Genomic DNA, 25,585 nt, shown 5'->3' on the forward strand with positions numbered 1-25,585 from the left:
TGTCAATTACAGCTTTTCAACTCCTCCTTCTTTTCAACGGTCTCTGCTGCCCCCTTCAGTTCATACCAAAGCTGGGGACAGCCCTACAGAAGAAGACAGGAAGAGGGATATGGGGAATTCCCTGAAACCAGGGGTCCAATCTGCTCAGATGAAGTTAAAACAATCAATGAAGAAACAGTAATGTATATAAAATATTAACAAGCCTCTAAGAGGAACAATGAATTCAAAAAACATAAACAACCTAAACATTTATGGAGTTCAACCATTCCTCCTTTGTAAACCATTATACAGTCTCTACTTAATCCAATAGTCTAACTGACAGTGAAATCTTAGCTATGGAGCTGACCATTAAGTTTGAGTCAGAAAGCAGATACATCAGATAAGTTGATGGACGGGGGATTCAGATCAAATATATAAACCACCATTAGCCGAAATGATACTGAAAGGGTTTTATAGATAAGGGAACAAGCCTCAGATCATGGAGTTGCACCCATTCTGGGTTTTCTCAAAGAGATAAGCCAAATTGTTCTCTTACTCCTGCTGACATCACCGGCTTGAACCCATCCTACTTACCTTTTAAACTCAATTAATACGTCAATGCTTTAATTAATTACTTTTTCTTTTTAAAAAAAATTGTATAAAATTCATCTAATATAAATCTTCTAATTCATACTAAATTCACTATTCAATCACCTAACAGCTCATTTGGAACATAGAACCGACAGAAAAACTACTTATCTTAAGAAAGTGCACTAGTGCTTTAAAAGTGCTGTATTGGAAAGTGCATTTGTGCTGTAAACTTCTTTAATTCATTTCTGCTTGTAAAGCTTAAAGTGTATGAATTAGAAGATTTACATTAGATGAATTTTATACAGTTTTTTTTTAAAAAGAAAAAGTAATGAATTAAAGTATTGAAGTATTAATTGAGTTTAAAAGGTAAGTAGGATGGGTTCAACCGGTGATGTCAGCAGGAGTAAGAGAACAATTTGGCTTGTCTCTTTGAGAAAACCAGGGATGGGTGCAACTGCATGATCTGAGGCTTGTTCCCTTATCTATAAAACCCTTTCAGTATCATTTTGGCTAATGGTGGCTTATATATTTGATTTAATAGGTAACCACCGGGTTTTTCTAGTTTACGGGGGATTCAGATACCATCCCTATCTACTGGAAAAGATATTTTCAAGGTAAGAACCTAATTTCTTTTTCAAGTATGTTTGTAGGGACTTACCTAAGCAGTCCCCAAACTGTAGGATGGGATAGATGAGCCTGCTCATAGTACTGAGAACCCAAAAGCAGTATCCTCCTGTGCTGCTATGTCTACCCTGTAGAATTTGGTGAAGGTATGAAGAAAGGACCAGGTTGCTAATCTCAAATCTCCTCGGGTGGAACTGCCCAAGCTCCACCCAAGAAATGCACTCAAGCCCCTGTGACCCAGTAAGGCAAGTAAAGTAAAGTAAAGTAAAGTGGACTGAACCCTGAAGCTGTACAAAAGTATCCGCAGGCTGGTCAACAGGCACATAGTGGGATTGGCCTATCAGTTGCAGACCTATCTGCTTCTTCTCTACACAAGCAGAACTTTTCCCCAATATGGGGAGATCTGAGCAATGAAAGCTGCCAAAAAATGCAAAAAGATTTTTTTAAAAAACCCACTGAAAAAGGAAGAAATAAACAGAGCAGATCAGAAAGACTCCGATCTGAATGTTAACGGATCTAATCTCATCGGTTTTTTCAGTGACTGCCCAATATTCTTTTCGCTTCACAATCCAACCGGCATCAATTTATTTTTATTTTTACTCGTGCCTTCTTCAGTCTTAAGATTTTACCAGTTTAATGTTGTTACTAAAGCACAAGTTGCTGTTGGATATGGTTACATTGATGTCACATGGCTTCTACTTCTTTCTCACAGGGGAGCAATGGCGGAGGCCATGTGGTTTGAGTTCCTGCACAGGGACTGTACTAGCTGTACTTCAACATGAGCAAATTTCTTTGCTGGCTTTCGTGTCACAGCACTGCTTACAGCTCGATCTGCCGTTGGTAAACTACTGTCAGCATTGTTACACTGCTAGTCCTGCTCCTGTTGCCCCCTTGAATTTTATTTATGTCTTTATTTGTCTTTAAATCAACTTCTCATCTTGTCATCCTGGGACATTGTCTATCACCACGTGGACCGTACAAGTCTTCGATTGCGGAGACTGTGGATTTTCAGATTAAAACTCTAGTTCATTATTAGCTGATGTTTTGCCAACAAATATGCACTCTGCGTGTCCTATTTTCTGACTTTTTATTGTGCTGCAGCAATTACACGTGTCTGTGCTTTCTTTGCTCCTACTTTTGTTCTTTATCACCTCCATACGCTTTCACTTGTAATACCTGTTACCAATATTTTTGCTTATCATTCCCGGTTGGTAATGCACTTCAGTATCAATAATTTCCTAATATAGCTGGACTGTGAGTTTAGCAATTACAATATGTTCTGATATTTCATTAATTGGAGCCTAACCTTTTCATCCACAGATCTCAAATGTGTCTGAGCTTAGCCAGCTTTTCATTGTACTATATATTAATTTATGCTTTTAACCCTATTAATTGTCTTCTCAGCTCCCATACCCATGAATTTTGATGGGTTATGTTCCCTAGCATATTAACTTTTTATTTCTCTGATTTTCAATTTATTAATTGTCTTACTTGCACTTCTGCATATGAATTTAGGCAGGTACTGGTCTAAACAATATTTAAATTCTAGTATCAATGTGCTGCGAGGTTTATCCCTATACTATGATAGGAGGTGATATTGACTGGAGTTCCACAATTCTTTTTAGCAACAATCAAATGTGCTGAGACTTGGTAGGGTTTTTATTATATTATATATTAATTTTGTGTTACTACTTTAGTTATATGTCCTCTCAGCACCCATACATATGTTTTTCATCTGGGGTAGATCTCAAGTACTATTAATTTTCTAGCACTAGTGGGATGCAAGTTTTGAAACTCAATGTAATTTGGTATCAAATTAGCTGGAAGACCACAATTTTTACTATGCAGAAATCCACTGTACCTCTGCTTGGTCTGCTTGTTATTGTACTGGATATTAATTTTTAAGCTTTCTCTTAATTAATTGTCTTTTCCGCACCCGGGCATATGAATTACGTCTAATACTGATTTCTTGCATTATTAATTTTTGGTACCGATGTGTTGGTCTGCTTTTAATTTATTCTTTCTTATTTCTAAGCTTATAACTTAAGTTCATGTCTTCTCAGCACTCGTGCAAATGAATTCTGGCTAGTACTGATTTTAAGCAGTATTAATTTTTTAGCACAGGTGTGCTGAGTATTTTAAAATTCAATACGATATGCTATGCTATTAATTGGAGTTACAAACTTTTATTCCGCAGCAATCAATTGTGTGTATGATTGGTCTGCTTTTCCTTTTATTATAATATATATTAATTTATAGGCTTTTCACTTAATTAGTTATCTCCTCAGTACACTTGCACATGACCTCCGACTAGTGCTGATCTCAAGCACTATTATATCCCTGGGGCAGGTGTGCTGTGTGTTTTATAACTTAGTATAATATGCTATGATTTTAGTTGATGATCTAAATCTACTCAGCAGCAATCTAATGAGAATGTGCATGTTTTACCTTCAATTATGTTATATATTAATTGCTATTCTTTTGACTTACTTAAATGTTTTCCCAGCATTTCTGCATTTGATTTCGCCTAGTATAGCTCACGAGCTCTATTACTGTATAGTTGTGCTGTGGGTTTCATTATACAGTTTGATATGTTATGCCATTAATTGGAGGCTGAACTGACTGAAAGAATGGAAAACAAAATAATGTCCAAATAATAATATAGTATGACAAGTTTGATGGAACACTTATAGTGTATATAATGTGATTGAAATCAAGGGAGAAAAAGACCTCAAAATACCCCTAAAGTGTGATCAATGAAGTCACAAATATTTTGGGGTTAGGTATCATCACCGGTCAAAAACCCTTGAATTTTTAATATTTTTAATTTTCATTAATGTTTTTTAATTTTCATTGATTTTTAATTTATTCTTCTTTTATTTTAAATACCAATATGTATCAATTTAGAACATGAATGTTTCCTTCTAGGTAATTGAGCAATCAAGTGACCAGCAACTGTTGGTTCAATATCACAATAATCATTCTATTTGTATTTAGAAAATAGTAAGCACTTATCTTTGATAACCCAACGGAGGCCCGGTCCGTTTCGCTCTGATGGGCTTCTTCAGGGGTAATGAAAGGCTTATGTGATTGCCAGTTAAATTTCCATTTTGCTCAAAAATCTTTAAACAGAAGGAAAAAATAAAAAGATACATTATATACCAAATTTTACTGAATAAATCATTCATGAATTTCAAAGAACAGCCAGTGCACTGCCATTAATGCCATAATGAAATCTATGATCATTTATGTAAATTATCTTTGAATTTGTATCATGTTGTTAAATTCAAGTGTATCTAAATTAATTCAATGCATCCATAGATTGAAATATTGATACAAATGTTGCAATTATAGCAATTATGAGGAAATTTTTCAAAAATAACAACACAAAAACACATTGATCACACATCAGTGTTTTGATTGGTTAATGGGTTCACAGCGTTCAGTTCAAATACGAGCGCCATTTTGTTTTTTAATTTTTACAATCTGGTGCATAGTGAACGAAGGTTTCACCAACGGCAGGTATTGAGTTGATGAATGGTCAGATTTGCTGTGAATGTCAGACTTTAATATACCTAGGAGTTGTGAATGAGAGTTAGAGCTTGTGCCGATAAGTTTTAAAATCGGCTGTATGGTAATTCATGTATCAGTGTTCTGATTGGTCAATAAATTCATGGCGTTCTATTTAAACATAAGCGCCATTTTGTTGTTGTTTTTCAACCCGATGTGTAGTCTGTGAAAATCTCAGCAACGGCAAGTATCATTCAATTACAGACAAGTCAGACTCTAGATCTCTGCCGTTTTTATAAATATTACTAAGCCTTGTAAAATACAGAATATCTGAACGTTGCAAATAAGAGATAGAGCTTATAGCCACACTCGTGACACTCAAAACACATTTATTTAATGGATACATTCATTTAACTGTGTTATATTAAAACTGTTGCAAAAAAGATATTGAGTTTACCAGCTATAATTGCAACATTTGTATCAATATTTCAATCTATGGATGCATTGAATTAATTTAGATACACTTGAATTTAACAACATGATACAAATTCAAAGATAATTTACATAAATGATCATAGATTTCATTATGGCATTAATGGCAGTGCACTGGCTGTTCTTTGAAATTCATGAATGATTTATTCAGTAAAATTTGGTATATAATGTATCTTTTTATTTTTTCCTTCTGTTTAAAGATTTTTGAGCAAAATGGAAATTTAACTGGCAATCACATAAGCCTTTCATTACCCCTGAAGAAGCCCATCAGAGCGAAACGGACCGGGCCTCCGTTGGGTTATCAAAGATAAGTGCTTACTATTTTCTAAATACAAATAGAATGATTATTGTGATATTGAACCAACAGTTGCTGGTCACTTGATTGCTCAATTACCTAGAAGGAAACATTCATGTTCTAAATTGATACATATTGGTATTTAAAATAAAAGAAGAATAAATTAAAAATCAATGAAAATTAAAAAACATTAATGAAAATTAAAAATATTAAAAATTCAAGGGTTTTTGACCGGTGATGATACCTAACCCCAAAATATTTGTGACTTCATTGATCACACTTTAGGGGTATTTTGAGGTCTTTTTCTCCCTTGATTTCAATCACATTATATACACTATAAGTGTTCCATCAAGCTTGTCATATTAATTGGAGGCTACCATATTATTTGGCAGCTATTAATTGCAATATTTATTTATATTATATTCTATCTTATACAGTAATTATTATTATTATGCTTTTAACTTTCCCAATTGTTCCATCAACACTCGTGACTATGAAATTGACTGGTGTTATTTTCAAGAATTATTACCTTTAAGGCACTGTTGAGCTTACGTACTCTTATGATTACTGATGTCAGCGCTCATGGTACACGGTTAATGTTGTTAATATTAGTTTGATATGTAGTGCTTTCCCAATGAGATTATATCTTTCCTTGAGGTCATTCTGTCTGGTGCACTTAATTGTCCTCTACAATATGAGATACATCTCTAAAAGTCACTGTTTGGTTAACACTTCAATATTACCATTGATGGTATAGATCTATAACCAAGCACACTGCTCAAATCAGTATAGACCAGGGGTCTGCAACCTTTAAGACATAAAGAGCCACTTGGACCCGTTTTCGAAAAGAAAAAAAAACTTGGAGCCGCAAAACCATTATAAAACAAATCTAACACTGCATATATTGTTTCTTATCTTAATGCTATATACAGGATCACTAAATTGAAAATAAAATCATTTTTCCTACCTTTGCTATTTGGTGATTTCATGAGTCTCTGGTTGCACTTTCTTCTTCTGACTGTGCATCCAATCTTTCTTCCTTTCTTTCAGCCTCCTGTATGTTTCCTCTCCTCCAGACCTCATTCTCTCCCCCAACTTTTTCTTTCTGTCTCCCTATTCCCCCTTCTTTCTGTCTCCGTGCCCTCCCCCAAGCCACTCGGTTTGCTGCCACTGCAATCGGGGAACAGCCCCCAAGCCACCGCCGTCCCAAGCTTTCCCTGCAGAAGTGTTGCGCTGACCAGCATTCCGCTCCCTGACGTCAATTCTGACGTAGGAGAGGAAGTTCCGGGCCAACAAGGCATTTCTCCTCATTCCATCCAGCCTGAGCCCCATCTCTCCTTGATCCAGCATTTCCCTTCTGTGTCTGTCAGAATTACCATTCCACCTATTTTCCAGCATCACCCTTCTTTGTGTCCATCTCACCTATATCCCTATCTCACCACTTTTTCAGAATCTTCATTTGTCTCTATCCTTGTCTTTACCCCATGTTCACCATTTGCCCTTTCAATGTCTTTATCCCCCCCCCACTTTTTCAGCATTACTTCTATGTCTCTATTTCACCTCCTCTTCATGTCCCCTCTGTATCTCTATCCTTATTCAGTAGGTCCTGCTTACCCTTTCTCTTCTTTGTGTCACTATCTCCATTTTCAGCTTTCCCCCCCTTTTCCTTTGTTACTGCACCCTGTAGCTAGAATCTTTCCACCCTCCCTCCACTCCGGCCCAGCCCAGTATGAAAGATTTCCTTTTGTTTCCCTCCCCTCTCTCTTTCTCTCTCTCTTCTGCTCCCTCACCCACGAGTCCTGCATCTGGCCCTCTCCCTTCTACCTGCACCTGGCAACACCCCCCTGCTCCGCGGTTCTCTTCAGCAACTTGTCAGCAGCGGTGATCAAGACAAGCTACCGACATCGAGGCCTTCCCTCTACGAGTCCCGCCTTTGTGGAAAAAGGAAGTTGAAACAAGCGGGACTCGCAGAGGGTAGGCTCCGACGTCAGAAGCTTGTGTCGATCGCTGCTGCTGAGTTGCCGAAGAGAGCCGCGGAGCAGGGGATGTGGCCGGAAGCAGGTAGAAGGGAGAGGGAGATAGGAAGTAGAGAGTTGCGCGGGGACAGAAATCCCACCCGTCCCCACCCGTCCCCGCCAAAGTCCCACCCGTCCCCGTGAGGAATCCCTCCGTCCCCACCCGTCCCCGCGAGGAATCCCCTCCGTCCCCGCCCGTCCATATAAACTTCAGAAATAGTTATTTCATTTAATTATGCTACTGAATTAAAGGCTCTGGTAGAAACCCATTTACAAATAAGCAAAAAGACTTTATTAATTTGAAAATATTAATTGGGAAGAATACATACTTTGCAAATGGGTTTCTACCAGAGCCTCTAATGTTTATAAATTTTTATCAACACAACTAATATACTACTTTATCCTGAAGCAAAATAAAAAAAAAGAAATATAATTCTTTTCCTACCTTTGTTGTCTGGTTTCTGCTTTCCTCATGTTCTCATTCAATTCCTTCCATCCACTGTCTCTCTTCCTTCTGCATCTTCCATTTGCTCTGTTACTGTGCCTCTCCCTTTCTTCCCCCTTCCAAATTGGTCTGGCACCCATCTTCTTCTCTCTGCTCCCCCATAGTCTGGCATCTGTCTTCTTCCCTGCCAGTGTCTTCTCCCTACTCTCTCTTCCCCATTTCCTTTCAGCGTCCTTCTCCCCCCCATCTTCTCCATGTCCTGTCAGCGTCCTTCTCCCCCCTCTGTCTTCCACATGTGCTTTCAGTGTCCTTCTCCCCCCTCTGCTTCCCCATGTCCTTTCAGCGTCCTTCTCCCTCTCTGTCTTCCCCATGGCCTTTCAGCGTCCTTCTCCACCCCCCCGTCTTCCCCATGTCCTTTCAGTGTCCTTCTCCACCCCTTTGTCTTCCCCATGTGCTTTCAGCATCCTTCTCCACCCCTTTGTCTTCCCCATGTGCTTTCAGCATCCTTCTCCCCCCTCTGTCTTCCACAAGTGCTTTCAGAGTCCTTCTCCCCCCCCCCGCCCTTCCCATGGCCTTTCAGCGTCCTTCTCCACCCCTTTGTCTTCCCCATGTCCTTTCAGCATCCTTCTCCCTCTCTGTCTTCCCCATGGCCTTTCAGCGTCCTTCTCCACCCCCCCGTCTTCCCCATGTCCTTTCAGTGTCCTTCTCCACCCCTTTGTCTTCCCCATGTGCTTTCAGCATCCTTCTCCACCCCTTTGTCTTCCCCATGTGCTTTCAGCATCCTTCTCCCCCCTCTGTCTTCCACAAGTGCTTTCAGAGTCCTTCCCCCCCCCCCGCCCTTCCCATGGCCTTTCAGCGTCCTTCTCCACCCCTTTGTATTCCCCATGTGCTTTCAGCGTCCTTCTCCCTCCTCTGTCTTCAAGTGCTTTCAGAGTCCTTCCCCCCCTCCTCCCGTCTTCCCCATGGCCTTTCAGCGTCCTTCTCCCCACTCCTTCTCTACCGCCCCGGATGCAGTACAGCCGGCCAGGTCCCCTTACTTTTGTGGCACTTCCCCGACCGACTGACAACAGCCCCGGTCCGACAAACCTCCCTGCCCTTAACTGCGAATCTAAATTACCTTATTACAGCTGCTGTAAGAAGATAATTTAGATTCGCGGCTACAGGGCAGGGAGGATTGTCGGACCGGGGCTGTTGTCGGTCGGTCGGGGAAGTGCCACAAAAGTAAGGGGACCTGGCCGGCTGTGCTGCAACCGGGGCGGGGTGTGGCGTGGCGGGGTGTGGCGGGGCGGACCGCCCCCTCCCTTGGTAGCCACTCGAACCGCGAGGCTACTCTCCTCCTTACCAGCACTGCCTGCAGCACAGAGCCAAACGGAAGTCTTCCCGACGTCAGCGCTGACGTCGGAGGGAGGGAGGGCTTTGTTTAAGCCCTCCCTCCCCTCCGACGTCAGCGCTGACGTCGGGAAGACTTCCGTTCGGCTCTGTGCTGCAAGCAGAGAAGGTAGGGAGAAGAGCCGCGTGACTGAGTACATCCAGCTTTGTTTAAGCCCTCCCTCCCCTCCGACGTCAGCGCTGACGTCGGGAAGACTTCCGTTCGGCTCTGTGCTGCAAGCAGAGAAGGTAGGGAGAAGAGCCGCGCGACTGAGTACATCCAGCCCCGCAGGAACCCCGCGACCCTCGGAGGCGTCCCCACGGGATCCCCGCGACCCTAGGGGGCGTCCCCACGGGATCCCCGCGACCCTAGGGGCGTCCCCACGGGATCCCCGTGACCCAAAGGGGGAACCCGCGGGATGCCCGCGGGTCCCGTGGGATTCCCGTCGTCCCCGTTCCCGTGCAGCTCTCTAATAGGAAGGCTGTAGATCTCCGGAGCATGACACCGACCCCGGCCAGGATGATTTCTTTTTCAGGCATGCAACTTACAAGTCCGTCGCGGCGGGAAATAGCCATGCTGAGCAGTGAGCTCAGCACTACACAGATGAAAGCCTTGCTTGCTGATTGGTCCGGCGGCACGGCGGGGCGGGGCCGCCGGACCAATCAGCAAGCAAGGCTTTCATCTGTGTATGTGCTGAGCTCACTGCTCAGCATGGCTATTTCCCGCCGCGACGCTGGACTTGTAAGGTGCCTGAAAAAGAAATCATCCTGGCCGGAGCCGCAGCAAAGGTGGAAAAGAGCCGCATGCGGCTCTGGAGCCGCAGGTTGCCGACCCCCGGTATAGACTATCGCACTTGTCACTGTACAAGGACTTCTATTCAGTATACTACAGGATCAGTGGTGTGAGCTCATGGGCATGTGGTCAATGCTGCAAGATTTATTGTTAACTAGTTTGATATTATCTGCAAAAGATGCTGTGAAGAAATCTGATGAATACTTTAAACTCATCCTGTTACCTAGGACTGCTGGACTGCAGCTGTACTGTCCTTATCTTCTTGCTACCCGTAGAGTATGGTTGCTTCAGTCTTTCTCTGCAGTTTAGGGCGGAGAGGGGTGAAGCACTTGTTTTCAGTTGTGTGTATATTGTGACAAACCCAGCATCAGCTCTAGTTTTGCCCCTGGTAAGATCCGGTGCAGAAGAGCTGACCAGGTTGATTCTGGCGGTCAACTTGAGGCTGACCTCTCTTGCCCCTATATTCAGAGTAATAGTGGTATGGGACAGAGGCAGGCAGACTGGCAACAGCCGCCACCGGGCTATAGAGCAGCTAGAGAAGCCAGAAGGAATGTAGCTTAACCCAAGCAGAGAAAGGCTGCTTTAGAACCAAAGCCCATCCCCTCTACAGGCTGAAGGGGATTGGCTCTGAGCTGCTTAAGAGCAGGCTGAGGCAAGCAGGAGGAGGAGGAGGAGGAGCGAGTGACCAGGGTGAGTCACTCCCACAGCCCAAGGCAGGGCAGGAGCCATGGAGCCAGGTGGCAGAGCCAGAAGTTCCAGATTGGCCCATGCAGGAGGTGGAAGAAATTCTCCCCACCTCAAGCTTTCAGATTCCTGATTGTGTGGAAAGCATCGAGGTACAAGTTGCTGGTCCTGTACATGAGAACCAGCTAGAACTTATGGACACAAATTGAGCCAGGCAGTGAGTAGCTGGAAAGCAGTGAATGTGGGTTTTTTTTTTCCTCTGCCTTTCCTTTTGTGCCAGAAAGCCTGAAGAATTTGCCATTTGCTTTTGAAGCTAACTAATAGTTTGATTTCAGAAATTGACTTACCTGAATGCTGGCAACTGATGTTTTTCTAAAAGTAAAGGTTGAAATTATAGAACCTGTGAACTGTGTGAATGAGTTTGTTTGGAATTTTTCAAACATACTGTGGCTACCGTTTGCTGGCAGCTAATCACCTGATCTCACACAGCTGCCTTGCCTTCCTGAAGGTAGCTGAAGAGACTGGGGTTCTTTGCAAGGAAGTGCTGGGGCTTACTGCCAAACAAAGTTTCTAACCTTTGATGTGACACAAGTTTGTTTAGTCCCTGTCTTGACTGCTGGAAGTTATTTATGTTTTATGCTTCTAACAAATACTGTTGAGAAGAAGTTTGAGTTATGTTTGAATACCATTATAAAGCATATTGCTGAATCAGAGTGCAAGAACTCTGACAAGATAACCTGTATGGGATTTCTGCTTGTATATTTTAATTTTCCATTTTGTTCAGCTGAATTTATTTTGCCAATATTTGCCTTTTATGTTTCACCTTTTTGGACCGCTGAGGTCAGAATAAACACCTTATTTTGCTTTGGAATATTTGGTCTGAGTGGTGGTGTTTTGGGAACCCATACTTACCTTTTCTCTCCTAGGCCTAGGCAGTCGCCTAGTGCCAACCAAAAAGTCCTGAAGATACCCCTGGTTAAAGGGGACACGCCAGAATTCCAGTGTTTGTCACAAGATAGCTCTGCGCTGAGGAGTGTTGGTGACAATATTCAGCCTCATGGTATTGTCTAAAATATGTATCACTGTACTTGTCTGTCAGCTTCTGGCTAGCTGGGACGGCATGGGGACTGAACATCCTATTGTGGCTATCACATGTCTTTAAAATTTATTTCTCTCAATGTCAAAGGATTCAACAATCCGATTAAAAGAAAGAAAATATTAACTTACATATCATGTAAAACACCAGATATAGTTTTCTGTCAAGAAACGCACCTCTCTAATTTGGAATCTATTAAACTAAAATCACCTTGGTCACTGCCAGTTTTCTACTCAGCGGCTCATAAGGGCAAGAATGGCACAGCCATTCTTATAAGAAATAGACATGATTTAAAAGTTATAAATCAAAAAAATGACACAGTAGGTAGATGGATTGCATTACAAATACAAATTAAGGAACATACTATAACATTAATAAATGTATACGCCCCGAACATAGATGACCCCGAGTTCTATGATGAGGTACTGCCACGGCATTAGCTGACTCTTCCCGTTCACATATAATTGCAGGAGATTTAAATTTGGTACTAGAACCGTCCATAGATAGGAAATCTTCTGTTAAATATAAAACCATGAAAGCGTAGCATTCACTACATAATCTGATTTCTACGCTTAACTTAGCTGATTCTTGGAGAATAACTCATCTTAATGAATCACAATATACGTTCTACTCTCCGCCGCATAATTCGTATTCCCAATTGGACTACTTTCTCATCAGTAAACCCCTAACGAAGAACATTTCTATGACCAAAATCAATGAAATCTCTATTTCGGACCATTGGGCAATAGAATTACACTTAATCGATATAGCACAAGATATCTCTAAATCTTCCTGGAGATTCAATAATGCGTTACTTGAGGACACTCAGTTCAAAGATTTGGTAACTTCAGCATTACAAGAGTACTTTATCAACAATAAGGATGATCAAACTAGTAGGATATCTATATGGGATGCGTGTAAGGCTTACCTTCGAGGCGTTATCATAGCGTATCAGGCGTCCAAAAAGAAAAACAATATGAAACACTTGTTAGAGTTGGAGAGGACAATTAAGGATCTGGAAATAGCACATCAACACAGACCCTACGATATGAAAACATTGAAAGAGCTTCACGACATATGACTCAAATATAACTTATTACTAAGTACTCAAGCTGGTAATTCCGTATTTATGCAATCAGCGACTTACCACAGTAATAATAATAGGAGTGGACATCTTCTCACTAATTATTTAAAGGTTCAAGAGGAGAGATCAACTATCAATGCTATTAAAGATAGTCAAGGGACCGTCCTAACGGAACCTGAGATGATTATTAATGAATTTAAGCAATTCTATGATATGCTCTATAAAACGGAATTACCTACACAAAAAGCTGAGTCGCTCTTGAATGACTCGGTTTCGCATCCTCTTGTATCCCAGGAGGATAATGAAATGCTCACAGCTCCACACACACGAAAACATTTTAAATTCATTGCACGCTATGGCTAAAAAGAAAGCGCCGGGACCGGACGGTTTTACGGTTGAGTTTTACTGTACATTTCAGGAGATACTTGTCCCTGCCCTACTAGATTTATATAATTATTTCCTTGATACTGGAAATGTTTCGGGGGACCTTCACGGACGCAAGTATAATCGTATTACCTAAGCCTGGGAAGGACCCCCTATTGGTACAAAACTATAGGCCGTTGTCGTTGATTAACGTTGACGCTAAAATATATGCCAAACTTATAGCCAATAGATTACAGCGTGTATTACCTACAATTATAGGCCCTGAACAAAATGGTTTTATGGCGGGTTGTTTGGCTAGTGATAACACTAGGATTTTCACCTCCCTTATACATCATGCACAACACTCCACTCAGCCATATATAGCTTTAGCACTGGATGCTGAAAAGGCATTCGATCGAGTGGAGTGGAGTTTTTTTATTTAAAGCTATGGCTTGGTTTGGCTTTAATGATCAGATTATAGCAATGATTAAAGTACTATATTGTTCACCGACCACTGTACTTAAAATCAATAATATTCAATCCTCTTCATTTCGCCCTTCCAGAGGAACACGACAGGGATGTCCTCTTTCCCCTCTCTTGTTTAACACTGCCCTAGAACCCTTACTGATCTCTATACGGCAGAACTCTCAGATCTCTGGGATTCTATGTGGCAATCTTGAACTTAAGATGTCTGCGTATGCGGATGATATACTGATATATACCAATCCCCAATCCCTTCCAGAGTTAATAAGGACTATCTCAGCATATTCAACATATTCTGGCTATAAATTAAACACTTCCAAAACGGAATTAATGCCACTCAATAAATATGTTATTAAGAATGATATAGTGGGATACAACTTTCACTGGGCCAAAACCAAATTAAAATATCTGGGTTTAAATTTTGGAAAAACAATTGAGGACACGATTACGTTTATATCTACTGATATCATAGATAATATCACCAGATTAACGAAAAGATGGTCACCATTGAATCTTACATGGTGGGGAGATTGGAGTCAATCAAAATGGTTATTACACCTAAAATTCTTTACCCTTTAAGTATGTTCCCAATTCTTTTCCTGAAAACATTCTACAATAGAATTGATCGATTACTGACTAAATTCCTCTGGAATAGCAAAGTACCCCGAATAGCTCTACATAAATTGAAACAGTCGCGACAGACTGGGGGTGTGAACTTCCCGGAATTTCTCGATTATCACTATGCTTTCCTTCTTAGACAATGCTCGCGGTGGATTCTTTCGTCTGTCCAAACCGAATATCATGTACCCTGGATGGAACTAGATCGAGAATTATATCAGTGGATGAAATTGTCTTATTTACCTTTTGTGTCATCTACTGGGAGGTTACGGAATAAAGATTATGTATTAGATTCCTATAAAATGGCTATTCAAATGGTGGAAAATTTTATGACTACTAAATGGAACAGATCTATGTATCTACCTTTATGATGCAACCCGGACATTAAAATACAACAACATGTAGTTAGCTGGAAAACTTGGACATCCTCTGGCATTTGGACTCTAAATCATATCTTTGATGGAACTAGTTGGATACCCTATGACAAATTGTGCTCTCTGTTTAAATTACCGCCTTCTGGGTTTTTCCAATGGCTACAACTCAAACATGCACTTCATGACCTCATACATTCAAAAGATAGAATGTGGCTAGTACCGGATCTTTTAACCCTTTGTAGCAAGATTACCTACCATAAAAAGGAAGCTTCCAACTGGTATAAAGTATTAAGACTTCACCAAGCACACACCCCAGATAAACTGGTGAATACCTGGCATGACGAGTTGAATATGGTTTTGGATTCAAAAGACTGGGAAGGTATATGGGCTATGCCATATAAAATTTCTAGATTGGCTGCTTTGTACCAATCTTATTATTTCTTGCTACACAGGGCGTACTGGACGCCACAAAAGTTATCAAAATTACAACATACAGATAAAACAGGTCTTTGCTGGTCTTGCAAACTATCCATGGGGTCTTTCAAACATATGATTTTTGAGTGCCCCTTGCTGAAGGGCTTTTGGGCCAAGATTTGGTCTCATATTACCTCTCTAGTGGGTAGTACTATTCCACTCACATATGCATGCTTAATCACTACTATTCATTCCACTCAAGACCCCTATATACATGAGACGTACCACTTAATACAACTATTATTGTTAATTGCAATTCATATTATTTTAGCCAATTGAAAAGATTTTTCTAATGTCTCATACACTGAGTGGTGGAACACTGTATGTTTGTACACCCGCTATGAAAGGGTTGCTACTGAACGTAATAATTTGCTCCGAAAGTTCACAAAAATGTGGGCACCACTGTCTAGTGAAGTAGCATTTGGGTTGCCTCATGACCGTCCTAGTGGGCCAGACTTATGAATACAAGAATTGCCTTACTGTATCATCATGCTGACATATCTGACTGTATGAACCATCTTATGTGACTTTAACTAATTTTATGTGACACCTTTTAATGTTACTATATCCTCTTATACTTGCGTGTTTACCTCAGACCTGTACACACGGCTGATAAGCTTGTTCGTTAGGTTATGTTATTATTCTTTGTTCTGTTTTTGATGACATGTCATGAACCGCCTGTACTTACAATCTGTGAAAACTTCTTATGTATATGAGGTCTATGCTTGTATTTCTATGACAAAATGCTAATAAAACTGATTGAACTTAAAAAAACAAAACAAAACAGTGTTTTGAAATTTTTACAGCACCTTGTTACCTTGAGCAAGTCACTTAACCCTTTGTTACCCCATGTATAAAAACTTAGACTGTGAGCCCACCAGGGACAGAGAATGTTCTTATATATAATAAATGTAACCCACTTTGGCTGTATCACAGAAAGGCAGCATATCAAACCCATGACTCTTTACCCTTTACAAACAAAAACACAAAAAACTAGAAAGATCAGGAGAAAATTTTATTAGTTTTCATAAACTGAAATATAACAAGATCAATATTTGAATCTACTTTCAGAAACTTTCAACACTGCTGGAAAAAATACCGATTTTTGAAACCAAATATACTTTTCATATGTGAACAATCTGAATAATTTTAATTTCCTACTTCTGTACTACAGTAAATCAGTTATGAATCAATATTCTGGGAAGAAATTAGAAAGTCTATTACATATCCTAAAACTTTTAATTTGCAAATCTTTTTGCCCTTGAACATGGGACAGTTTCATATGAATCCCAACCTAATGTGTACGAGAGCATATAATAGGCTTCACTATCCCCTCTCCCCCTTTTAATTAAGCTGTGATACAGGTTTCTACTGTGGCATGGAGAGCTAAATGCTTCGACACTCATAGAATTCCTATGAGCATTGGAGCAGTGTCAGAGCATTTACCGCTCTAGCCCACGGTAGAAATCTTTACCATAGTTTAGTAAAAGAGGGGCAATATTTTAACATCAAAGAAAGAACATATTATATATGATGCAAGGTTTGAGCTATATTTTTACACACTTTTGAAAAATAAATGCACATTTTATCAATCAAAGTGGATTGTGATAAACAAAACACAGAATTTTCCCACAGATATTCCTAAACATTCCCAAAAGAGAGGAAAACCCAAACTGAACTTATTCAGGTAACCAAGTCTTATCTGTTCCATTGTGCTGCACCTCTGTGGCTGCCATATTTCTTATTTTTTTGTGCTTGGGGATGCTGCTGCAGCTTGTAGAGTTTCCATATCTACTTGCTAAGCCTCCTTTCCTGCTTTTTAGGTCTATAATTATATTTGCTTTTCATAATCTTCCCCTTTATCATCTGGTTGGTCACTAGAGTCTTTCTGTTCACTTGCTTCGTCAGTTTGATCTTTTGAAGATTCCTGGTCAGTTTTATCGTCCATATCTTCTCGTGGAGTGTCAACCACATCCTTATCCTGCAGTGATTTGCACACAGATATTTAAAAAGTTTGAAAAACATATCTAGATGTATTGCTTCAAATAATATAATTATATTTTATCTCTTGGCTTAGACTTTTATTCCACTCTTCTAAAAATACCACGAGGCAATAACAATCAAAACAATATAACATACAGCATTTCAAGTAAGGACAATAAAGTCAATTGAAAAAATCCTCATAAAATAAAAATATTCCTCCCTAACTTTGCTCAAAAGGAAATTAGAGAAAAACGGAACCTATCTCCATCCTAAACCCTTTACCCATTCCAACCCCAGATCAAACCAGAGGAATAGAACCTTGAAGTCCAGGAAATCAAGAGGGTCAGAAACCCTGTACAAGTAGTGCAAAATATGAGGTCAGTATTCAAATGGGATAACCAGGGAGGTCTACTAAGCTGGTTGAGGTGCATGTGTAGATTAGGTGAACTTTCAATGGCACAGAACGTATAGGGGGCAATTCGACAGCTGAGCACCTCCAAGATAGGCATTGGGAACCTATTCTTTACATTACATTACATTAATGATTTCTATTCCGCCAATACCTTGCAGTTCAAGGCGGATTACATAAGAGTTGTCATGAGGTTACAAGAACTGTAACATAACATAAGATTGTCGTAAGAGTTACATAAGAATTACATATGAGTTGTCGAGACCTTAAGGTGATACATGTTGGGTAATAGGAAGCATATTAGATTTGTTATGGGTATAGAGTGGGTAGGTGGGGTTTGGGTAGGAACTGGTCGTGTTAAATAGGTTTTATGTATTTTTTGAAGAGTAGGGTTTTAATTTCTTGAAGGTTTAAAGTGGGTACTCGCATTCATGCACCTCTTGTGCTCATAATTGTACAGAATAATAACTTTTATGCACATAAGTGTACATTTACCTACATAAATGCCAGCAGGGTGCCTAAGCACTATTCTGTAATGACACATGTAACTTTAATAGTGCATAAAAGCTTAGGCAGACTCCAACTTAAATGTGTTATTTATAGAATACCGTAAATTATGCATGTCTATGCCACATTAATAGGCCCGCTGTTATGCCAGGCCTATGGCTGGTATAACTAAAGCCACAAAAATGTTAGGTGTGTAAATAACAGTTTATGCTACTACAAGGGGGTGCTGAAAAGTTCTCAGCCCAACAAAGAAAGGAATGACGTGAAACCCTGAAACACGTTATTTCACATATTCACCCCTACGAACAAAAGACCCGGCGTGGATAACTAAAGAAGTGAAGAAAGCAATAAGAGACAAGAAATATTCATTCCGGATATGGAAAAAGGACAAAATTGGGGAGAACTGGAAAGCGCACAGGAAGCATCAAAAAGAATGTCACCTCGTAGTCAGAAGAGCAAAAAGAGAATATGAAGAGAAGCTAGCCAGGGAAGCGTGAGATTTCAAACCGTTCTTCAGATATGTTAAAGGGAAGCATCCGGCAAGGGAGGAGGTGGGACCGCTGGTTGATGGAGATAGGAGAGGAGTGGTGAAGGAAGAAAAAGAAGTGGCGAATAGACTAAACAAGTTCTTTTCGTCAGTATTTACAAAAGAGGATATATCCAACGTGCCGGAACCTGAAAAAATATTCACAGGAGATCAAGCAGAAAAATTAATGGAGGTAAGCCTCGAGGACGTACATAAGCAGCTAGATAGATTAAAAGGTGACAAATCTCCAGGCCCGGACGGAATCCACCCGAGGGTTTTAAAGAAACTAAAGGAGGAAATAGCAGCGGGTTTGTAACCTATCTCTGAAAACCGGCGTGATCCCGGAAGATTGGAGGATAGAGCACAGTTACTTACCGTAACAGGTGTTATCCAGGGACAGCAGGCATATATTCTCACATGTGGGTGACGTCATCTACGGAGCCCCGGCGCGGACAGCTTTTCAAGCAAACTTGATTGAAGTTTCAAGTTTGTACACTGCACCACGCATGTGCGTGCCTTCTCGCCCACTAGAGGGCGCATCCCACCTCGTGGTCCTCAGTTCCATAACTAGCAAGGAAGCCATCCCCGGGGAGGCGGGCGAGTTGTGAGAATATATGCCTGCTGTCCCTGGATAACACCTGTTACGGTAAGTAACTGTGCTTTATCCCAGGACAAGCAGGCATGATATTCTCACATGTGGGTGACCTCCAAGCTAACCAAAAAAGGGCAGGTGGGAGGATGGCAATTTAGGAAAACAGATTTTGCAAAACTGACTGGCCAAACCGGCCGTCACTCCTGGATAAAGTGTCCAGACAGTAATGAGAGGTGAATGTATGAACCGAAGACCAAGTGGCAGCCTTACATATGTCCTCCATCGGAGTGGATCGGAGGAAAGCTATCGAAGCTGCCATCGCTCGGACCTTGTGCCCCGTGACTCGACCCGGGGGAGGAAGGCCAGCCTGAGCGTAGCAAAAGGAAATGCAAGCGGCCAACCAGTTAGACAGAGTGCGCTTGGAAACTGGATGCCCTAATCGATTGGGATCGAAGGACAAAAACAATTGAGGAACCTTCCGATGAGGCCTGGTGCGTTGAAGATAAAATGCCAACGCCCTCTTACAGTCAAGCGTGTGAAGCGCCGTCTCGCCAGGATGGGAGTGGGGCTTCGGGAAGAACACAGGAAGGACAATGGACTGATTGAGGTGGAAGTCAGAAACAACTTTAGGTAAAAACTTAGGATGGGTGCGGAGAACCACCTTGTCGTGATGAAAGACAGTGAAAGGAGGGTCCGCAACCAAGGCTTGCAACTCCCCAATCCACCTGGCGGAGGTGAGGGCAATTAGAAACACCGCCTTCCAAGTCAGAAATTTCAAGAGGGACTTGTTGAGTGGCTCAAACGGGGGTTTCATCAGTTGAGCCAGAACCACATTCAAATTCCACACGACAGACGGAGGCTTAAGAGGGGGACAAACCCTGAGTAACCCTTTCATGAAGCGTGTCACCAAGGGATGGAGTGACAGAGGGCGTCCCTCCAGAGGTTGGTGGAAAGCAGAAATCGCACTGAGATGAACCCGCACCGAAGTGGTTTTCAAGCCGGAGCGCGACAAATGAAACAAATATTCTAAAACCGAGAATACCGGAACTGATACCGGATCCAGGTGAAAAGACGAGCACCAGGTGGAAAACCTGGTCCATTTCTGCGCATAGCAAAGCCTCGTCGAGATCTTGCGGGAGGCTTCCAACTCCTCCTTCACCGATTGAGACAGGTCCGGAGGAGTCAGGGAACAAGAAACCAGGCTGTCAGGTGCAATGACTGCAGATTGGGATGTAACATGGATCCTTGACTCTGAGACAGCAGAGAAGGAGAGACAGGCAGGGGAAGAGGCTCTCTGGCACTGAGCTGGAGCAGCAGGGAGAACCAGTGCTGACGCGGCCACCGAGGTGCTATGAGAATCATCGTGGCCGTGGACGATTTTAGGTGTACCAACGTTCGCATGATCAGAGGGAACGGAGGGAATGCATACAGGAACCTCCCTTCCCAGTCGAGTAGGAAGGCATCCGCTTCCAGACGGTCCTGCGAGTACATCCGAGAACAATATAGTGGTAGTTTGTGTGTCTCCGGAGAGGCAAACAGATCCACCTGTGGCGTTCCCCAGCGAGCGAAGACCTCGCGTAGAACTGCTGAGTGTAGAGTCCACTCGTGCGGTTGCAGAAGTCGACTCAGTTTGTCCGCCAGGCAATTCCGTTCTCCTTGGATGTAGACCGCCCGGAGGAAGATGTTCCGGGAGGCCGCCCACTCCCAGAGGCGAAGAGCTTCGGAGCAGAGGGGCCATGACCCCGTTCCTCCCTGCTTGTTCACATAATACATTGCCACCTGATTGTCCGTGCGGACGAGGACCACCTGGTCCTGCAATATGTGAACGAAGGCTCGAAGTGCTAGGAAGATGGCTCGCAGCTCTAGCACGTTGATATGACACTGACGGTCTTCTGACGACCACAGGCCCTGTGTGCGAAGACCGTCGAGATGGGCTCCCCACGCGTACTCCGAGGAGTCCGTGGTCAGGACCTTGCGAAAAGGCGGAGTGCGAAACAATAGCCCCCTGGACAGATTTGAAGAGTCTGTCCACCAACGCAGCGATTTCCGCAAGGGCGGAGTTACCGAAATGAGGCGAGACACCGGGTCGCACTCCTGACGCCACTGGGACGCGAGGGTCCACTGAGGGATCCTCAGATGTAGCCTCGCAAACGGCGTGACATGTACCGTCGAGGCCATATGGCCCAGCAGCATCATCATGCGCTTGGCCGACACCCTCGATAGTTGAGAGACCTGGCGGCTCATCCGTACCAAGGTTTCCAACCGCTGGGTCGGCAGGTAGGAGCGTAGGCGCACCGTGTCCAGCACCGCACCTATGAATTGAAGAGACTGCGACGGCCTCAACTGAGACTTTGGAAAGTTTATCTCGAACCCGAGAGTTTGCAGGAAGGCAATAGACTGTCGGGTCGCTGAGATAACCCCCTCCCTGGTCGGGGCTTTGATGAGCCAATCGTCCAGGTAAGGGAACACATGGAGTCCACGTGACCTGAGGGCTGCCGCAACCACCACCATGCACTTCGTGAATACTCGTGGGGACGCGGCCAGGCCGAAGGGCAGTACCCTGTACTGGAGGTGGAGGTCCCCCACCTGGAATCGTAAGAATCTTCGACAGGCGGGGTGCACCGGAACATGGGTGTATGCTTCCTTCAGGTCGAGGGAGCACATCCAGTCCCCTTCCCCCAAGAGGGGGTACAAAACCGGGAGAGATAGCATTCGAAACTTCTCCCGGGCCAGGAATTTGTTGAGCTTCCTGAGGTCCAGTATGGGGCGCAGGTCCCCGGTCTTTTTTGGGACCAAAAAGTAGCGGGAGTAAAACCCCGTACCCCACTGGTCCTTGGGGACCGGCTCGACCGCCCGAAGCTTCAAGAGGGCTTTGGCTTCGGTTATAAGGGTCGGTAGCTGCGAACGGTTGCAGGGGACTAAACTTGGGGGACTGTCCGGCGGCGAGGACACAAAGTTGAGCGAGTAGCCCTCGGAGACGATCCGGAGCACCCAAGCGTCTGAGGTAATCCCGGTCCATGCCTCCCGGAAGGACCGAAGACGGCCCCCGATAGGAAGGGGTTCCTGTGAAAGTGCGGAGGGGAACCCGCCCCGTCCGCTCAGCCCGTCAAAAGGAAGGCGCGGGCTTAGAAGGGCCCTGCGCCTGGGCTTGGGTTTGTCCCCCTCTGCCTCGCTGAGACGGACGTCTCGGAGGCGGTCTCGAGAAAGCCGGGGTCGACTTCTGAGGGTATCGGCGCGGCGGAGGCCGAAAGGGTTTCTGCGGCGGGGGTCTAGGTTTGGGGCGGACCAGGGACGCTAGAGAGCGCTCCTGTTCCGACAAGCGTTTGGTCGCCGCATCCAATGACTCGTCGAATAACTCGGACCCCACACAAGGCAAGTCTGCCAGGCGTTCCTGCAGGTTTGGGTCCATGTCGAGGGTGCGAAGCCAGGCCAAGCGGCGCATGGCCACCGAGAGGGCCGACACCCTCGAAACCAGCTCAAAGGCGTCATACACTGCGTGGAATAGGTACAACCGCAATTGAGACAGGTTGGACATAAACTTATCGAATCCTGCTCTTTGGGAGTCCGGTAACGAGTTTTGATATTGAGGAAGGTCCTTCACCATACCACGCAAATAGGAGGAGAAGGTGAAGGCGTAATTTAGAACCCTGGTGGCCATCAGGGAATTTGAATAGAGGCGACGGCCAAACTTGTCCAGGGTCCGCCCCTCCCTGCCTGGTGGAACCGCCGCAGAAACCCGTGAGGGCTGTGATTTTTTAAGAGCAGACTCCACCAGAAGAGACTGGTGTGAGAGCTGCGCCTTATCGAACCCTTTAGGGGGAATCGTCCTATACTTCGATTCCATTTTTGAAGGCACAGACGTGGCTGTAAGAGGGTTTGACAAGTTATTCAGCCAGGTTTGCAGAAGGACACTGTTGAGAGGGAGTCTAGGCACCTCCCTAGGAAGAGTGGGGAGGTCCTGTTCCTCCAAAAATTCTTTGGAATACCGAGAGCCTACCATGAGGTCAATCCCCAGGGCTTGGGCCATGTCCTGAACGAAGGATGAAAATGAGGACGGCCTAGCCTGGGGGGACGGGGTTCTCGACCGCCCCACCGAGGAGAGGGGGGAGGCCTCATGGGAATAATGAGGATCCCTAACCGATCCCGAATCCCAGGATCCCCTCTCGAGGGCCCTCGAGGGGGAAGGGGAAGTTATCCTCCTCGCAGAACCCTTGGGTGAGGACCCCGGGGTTCGTGGGACACTCTCCCGTTTCCTCGGCGAGGCGGCCCGGGAAGACTTCCCATGAGGTGAGCGGAGGAGCCTCGGGTTGTCGAGGCGCAACTCCGACACCTGCAGCGCCTCGCCCCCGAACGACGAGGAACGGTCGCGCCGAGGCGAGCCTCGGGGCCGCTTAGACTTCCTCGATCGACGCCCCGTCCGAGGTCGCGTCGAGGGCGAGGCGTGTCTGGAAGACCCGGAGGAAGAGGAGGAAAGACGGCGCACTCTGCGCAACTTTTCTTTGGGCCTTACACTCCGCTCAGGGGGTTCTCCCGAGGTCGAGGTCCGGGGCGGGGCCGAGACCGAGGCGAACGGGGCCACCGTACCCGAGGCCGAGGTCGCCGAGGCCGGGGCTCCCGAGGGAGCCCAGGCCGGGGCCTCCGAGACCGAAGGCGCCCCGGCCGAGGTCGAGGCCGCCGGAACCGCAGCACGCTGCAACACTTCCAGGGCTCCCGACAGCTCCGATGAGATCAGAGCTCGGAGGAGATCCTGGAAGGCCGGAATCCCCACGAAGGTGGGGAGTTCCGAGTCCGGGGCACACTCCCTGGAGGGCGACCTCGGTTTCGAGTATTCCCTCGGGGTGTGCGGAGTCGAGGTCTGATGCGGGGCCGGGGTCGACCCACCCGCCTTGGCCTGACTCGAGGATGGCTTCTTTGCTGAAGGGGATGGAACAGAGGACTTACCCAAAGCTTGCTTCACTGACGACGCCTTCGAGGAAGAGGGCCGAGGCGAGGCCGAGGCCCCCGAGGCCGAGGTCAAGGCCGGGGCCGAAGCCGAGGCCGACGTCGAGGCCTTAGGCGGCGCGTCGACGGCGAACAATTCGGCCATTCTTGCCTTACGGCGACGGAGGGCCCTGTTTTGGAAGGTAGCACAGCGATCACACGAGTCTGTCGGATGTTCGGGCCCAAGACAGACAATGCACCACCGGTGAGGGTCAGTGATGGAAAGCAACCTCTCGCACCGGCTGCACTTTTTGAATCCCGTAACAGGACGGGACATCCACGAAGAAAAAGAAGAAGGCCGGGAACGTACCGACGTCCCGCGGCCACGGATTCCGGGAGCCCCCGGAGCCCGATGAAAAACGAAAGACTTTTTTTTTTTTTTTTTTTTTTGAAGGGAAACGAAAAGAAAAACAGCACCGCGAACTAATTCAAAGGAAAACAAACTAAACGCGGCAGCTAGAAGGCAAAAACACTGGAGCTCAGATCCACAGGGCTTTCTTGCTCCGCGGAAAAATTTGAACTGAGGACCACGAGGTGGGATGCGCCCTCTAGTGGGCGAGAAGGCACGCACATGCGTGGTGCAGTGTGCAAACTTGAAACTTCAATCAAGTTTGCTTGAAAAGCTGTCCGCGCCGGGGCTCCGTAGATGACGTCACCCACATGTGAGAATATCATGCCTGCTTGTCCTGGGATAACTAATGTTACGCCCATCTTTAAAAAAGGATCGAGAGGGTCAGATTCTTCAAACTTTCAGAAACTACAAGATCGAGAGGGCATTCGGAAAAATTAAGAGGGGACAGATTCAGAACCAATGCTAGGAAGTTCTTCTTCACCCAAAGGGTGGTGGATGCCTGGAATGTGCTTCCAGAGGGTGTGTTAGGACAGGGTACGGTATCAGGGTTCAAGAAGGGATTGGATGAATTCCTGAAGAAAAAAGGGATAGAAGGGCATAGATAGAGATCATTATACAGGTCCTGGACCTGTTGGGCTGCCATGTGAGCGGACTGCTGGGCAGGATGGACCCCTGGTCTGACCCAGCAGAGGAACTGCTTATGTTCTTATGGTGTCTGAAGTTTCTGCAACCCTTCCAAAAATACTCTGTCTGGTCACTGAAATACTGCTCTGCTGCTGCAATCACCTCCAAATCGCTTGAATATTATCACCCTTTCAAACTCTGCTCTGAGAGGAGGCAGGCAGCGTCGGTGCGAAGCTGTAGTCAGGAGTAGTCAGGAGGACAGCAGGCTCGGGGTAGCGGCGAGAGTTCGCTCTGCCCCCCCCACGCGTCACAGGCAGCGCCGGA

The 25,585-nt window shown here is 44.6% G+C and overlaps 1 protein-coding gene across 5 annotated transcripts in view; it reads right to left on the reverse strand.

Moving 5' to 3' along the window:
• Positions 1-16,290: 16,290 nt before the first annotated feature.
• DYDC1 (DPY30 domain containing 1) overlaps positions 16,291-25,585 on the reverse strand; it is a 104,988-nt gene continuing 95,693 nt past the window's right edge. For all 5 annotated transcript variants that reach the window (XM_033943645.1, XM_033943647.1, XM_033943644.1 and 2 more), the window contains exon 5: positions 16,291-17,269. In XM_033943645.1, coding sequence (XP_033799536.1) covers positions 17,120-17,269 — 150 coding nt within the window. In that variant the 3' untranslated portion in view covers positions 16,291-17,119. The remainder of the gene's footprint in view (positions 17,270-25,585) is intronic.

This window comes from Geotrypetes seraphini, chromosome 4 (genome assembly GCF_902459505.1).
Source record: "Geotrypetes seraphini chromosome 4, aGeoSer1.1, whole genome shotgun sequence".
In the NCBI taxonomy this organism is placed as follows: Eukaryota; Metazoa; Chordata; class Amphibia; order Gymnophiona; family Dermophiidae; genus Geotrypetes; species Geotrypetes seraphini.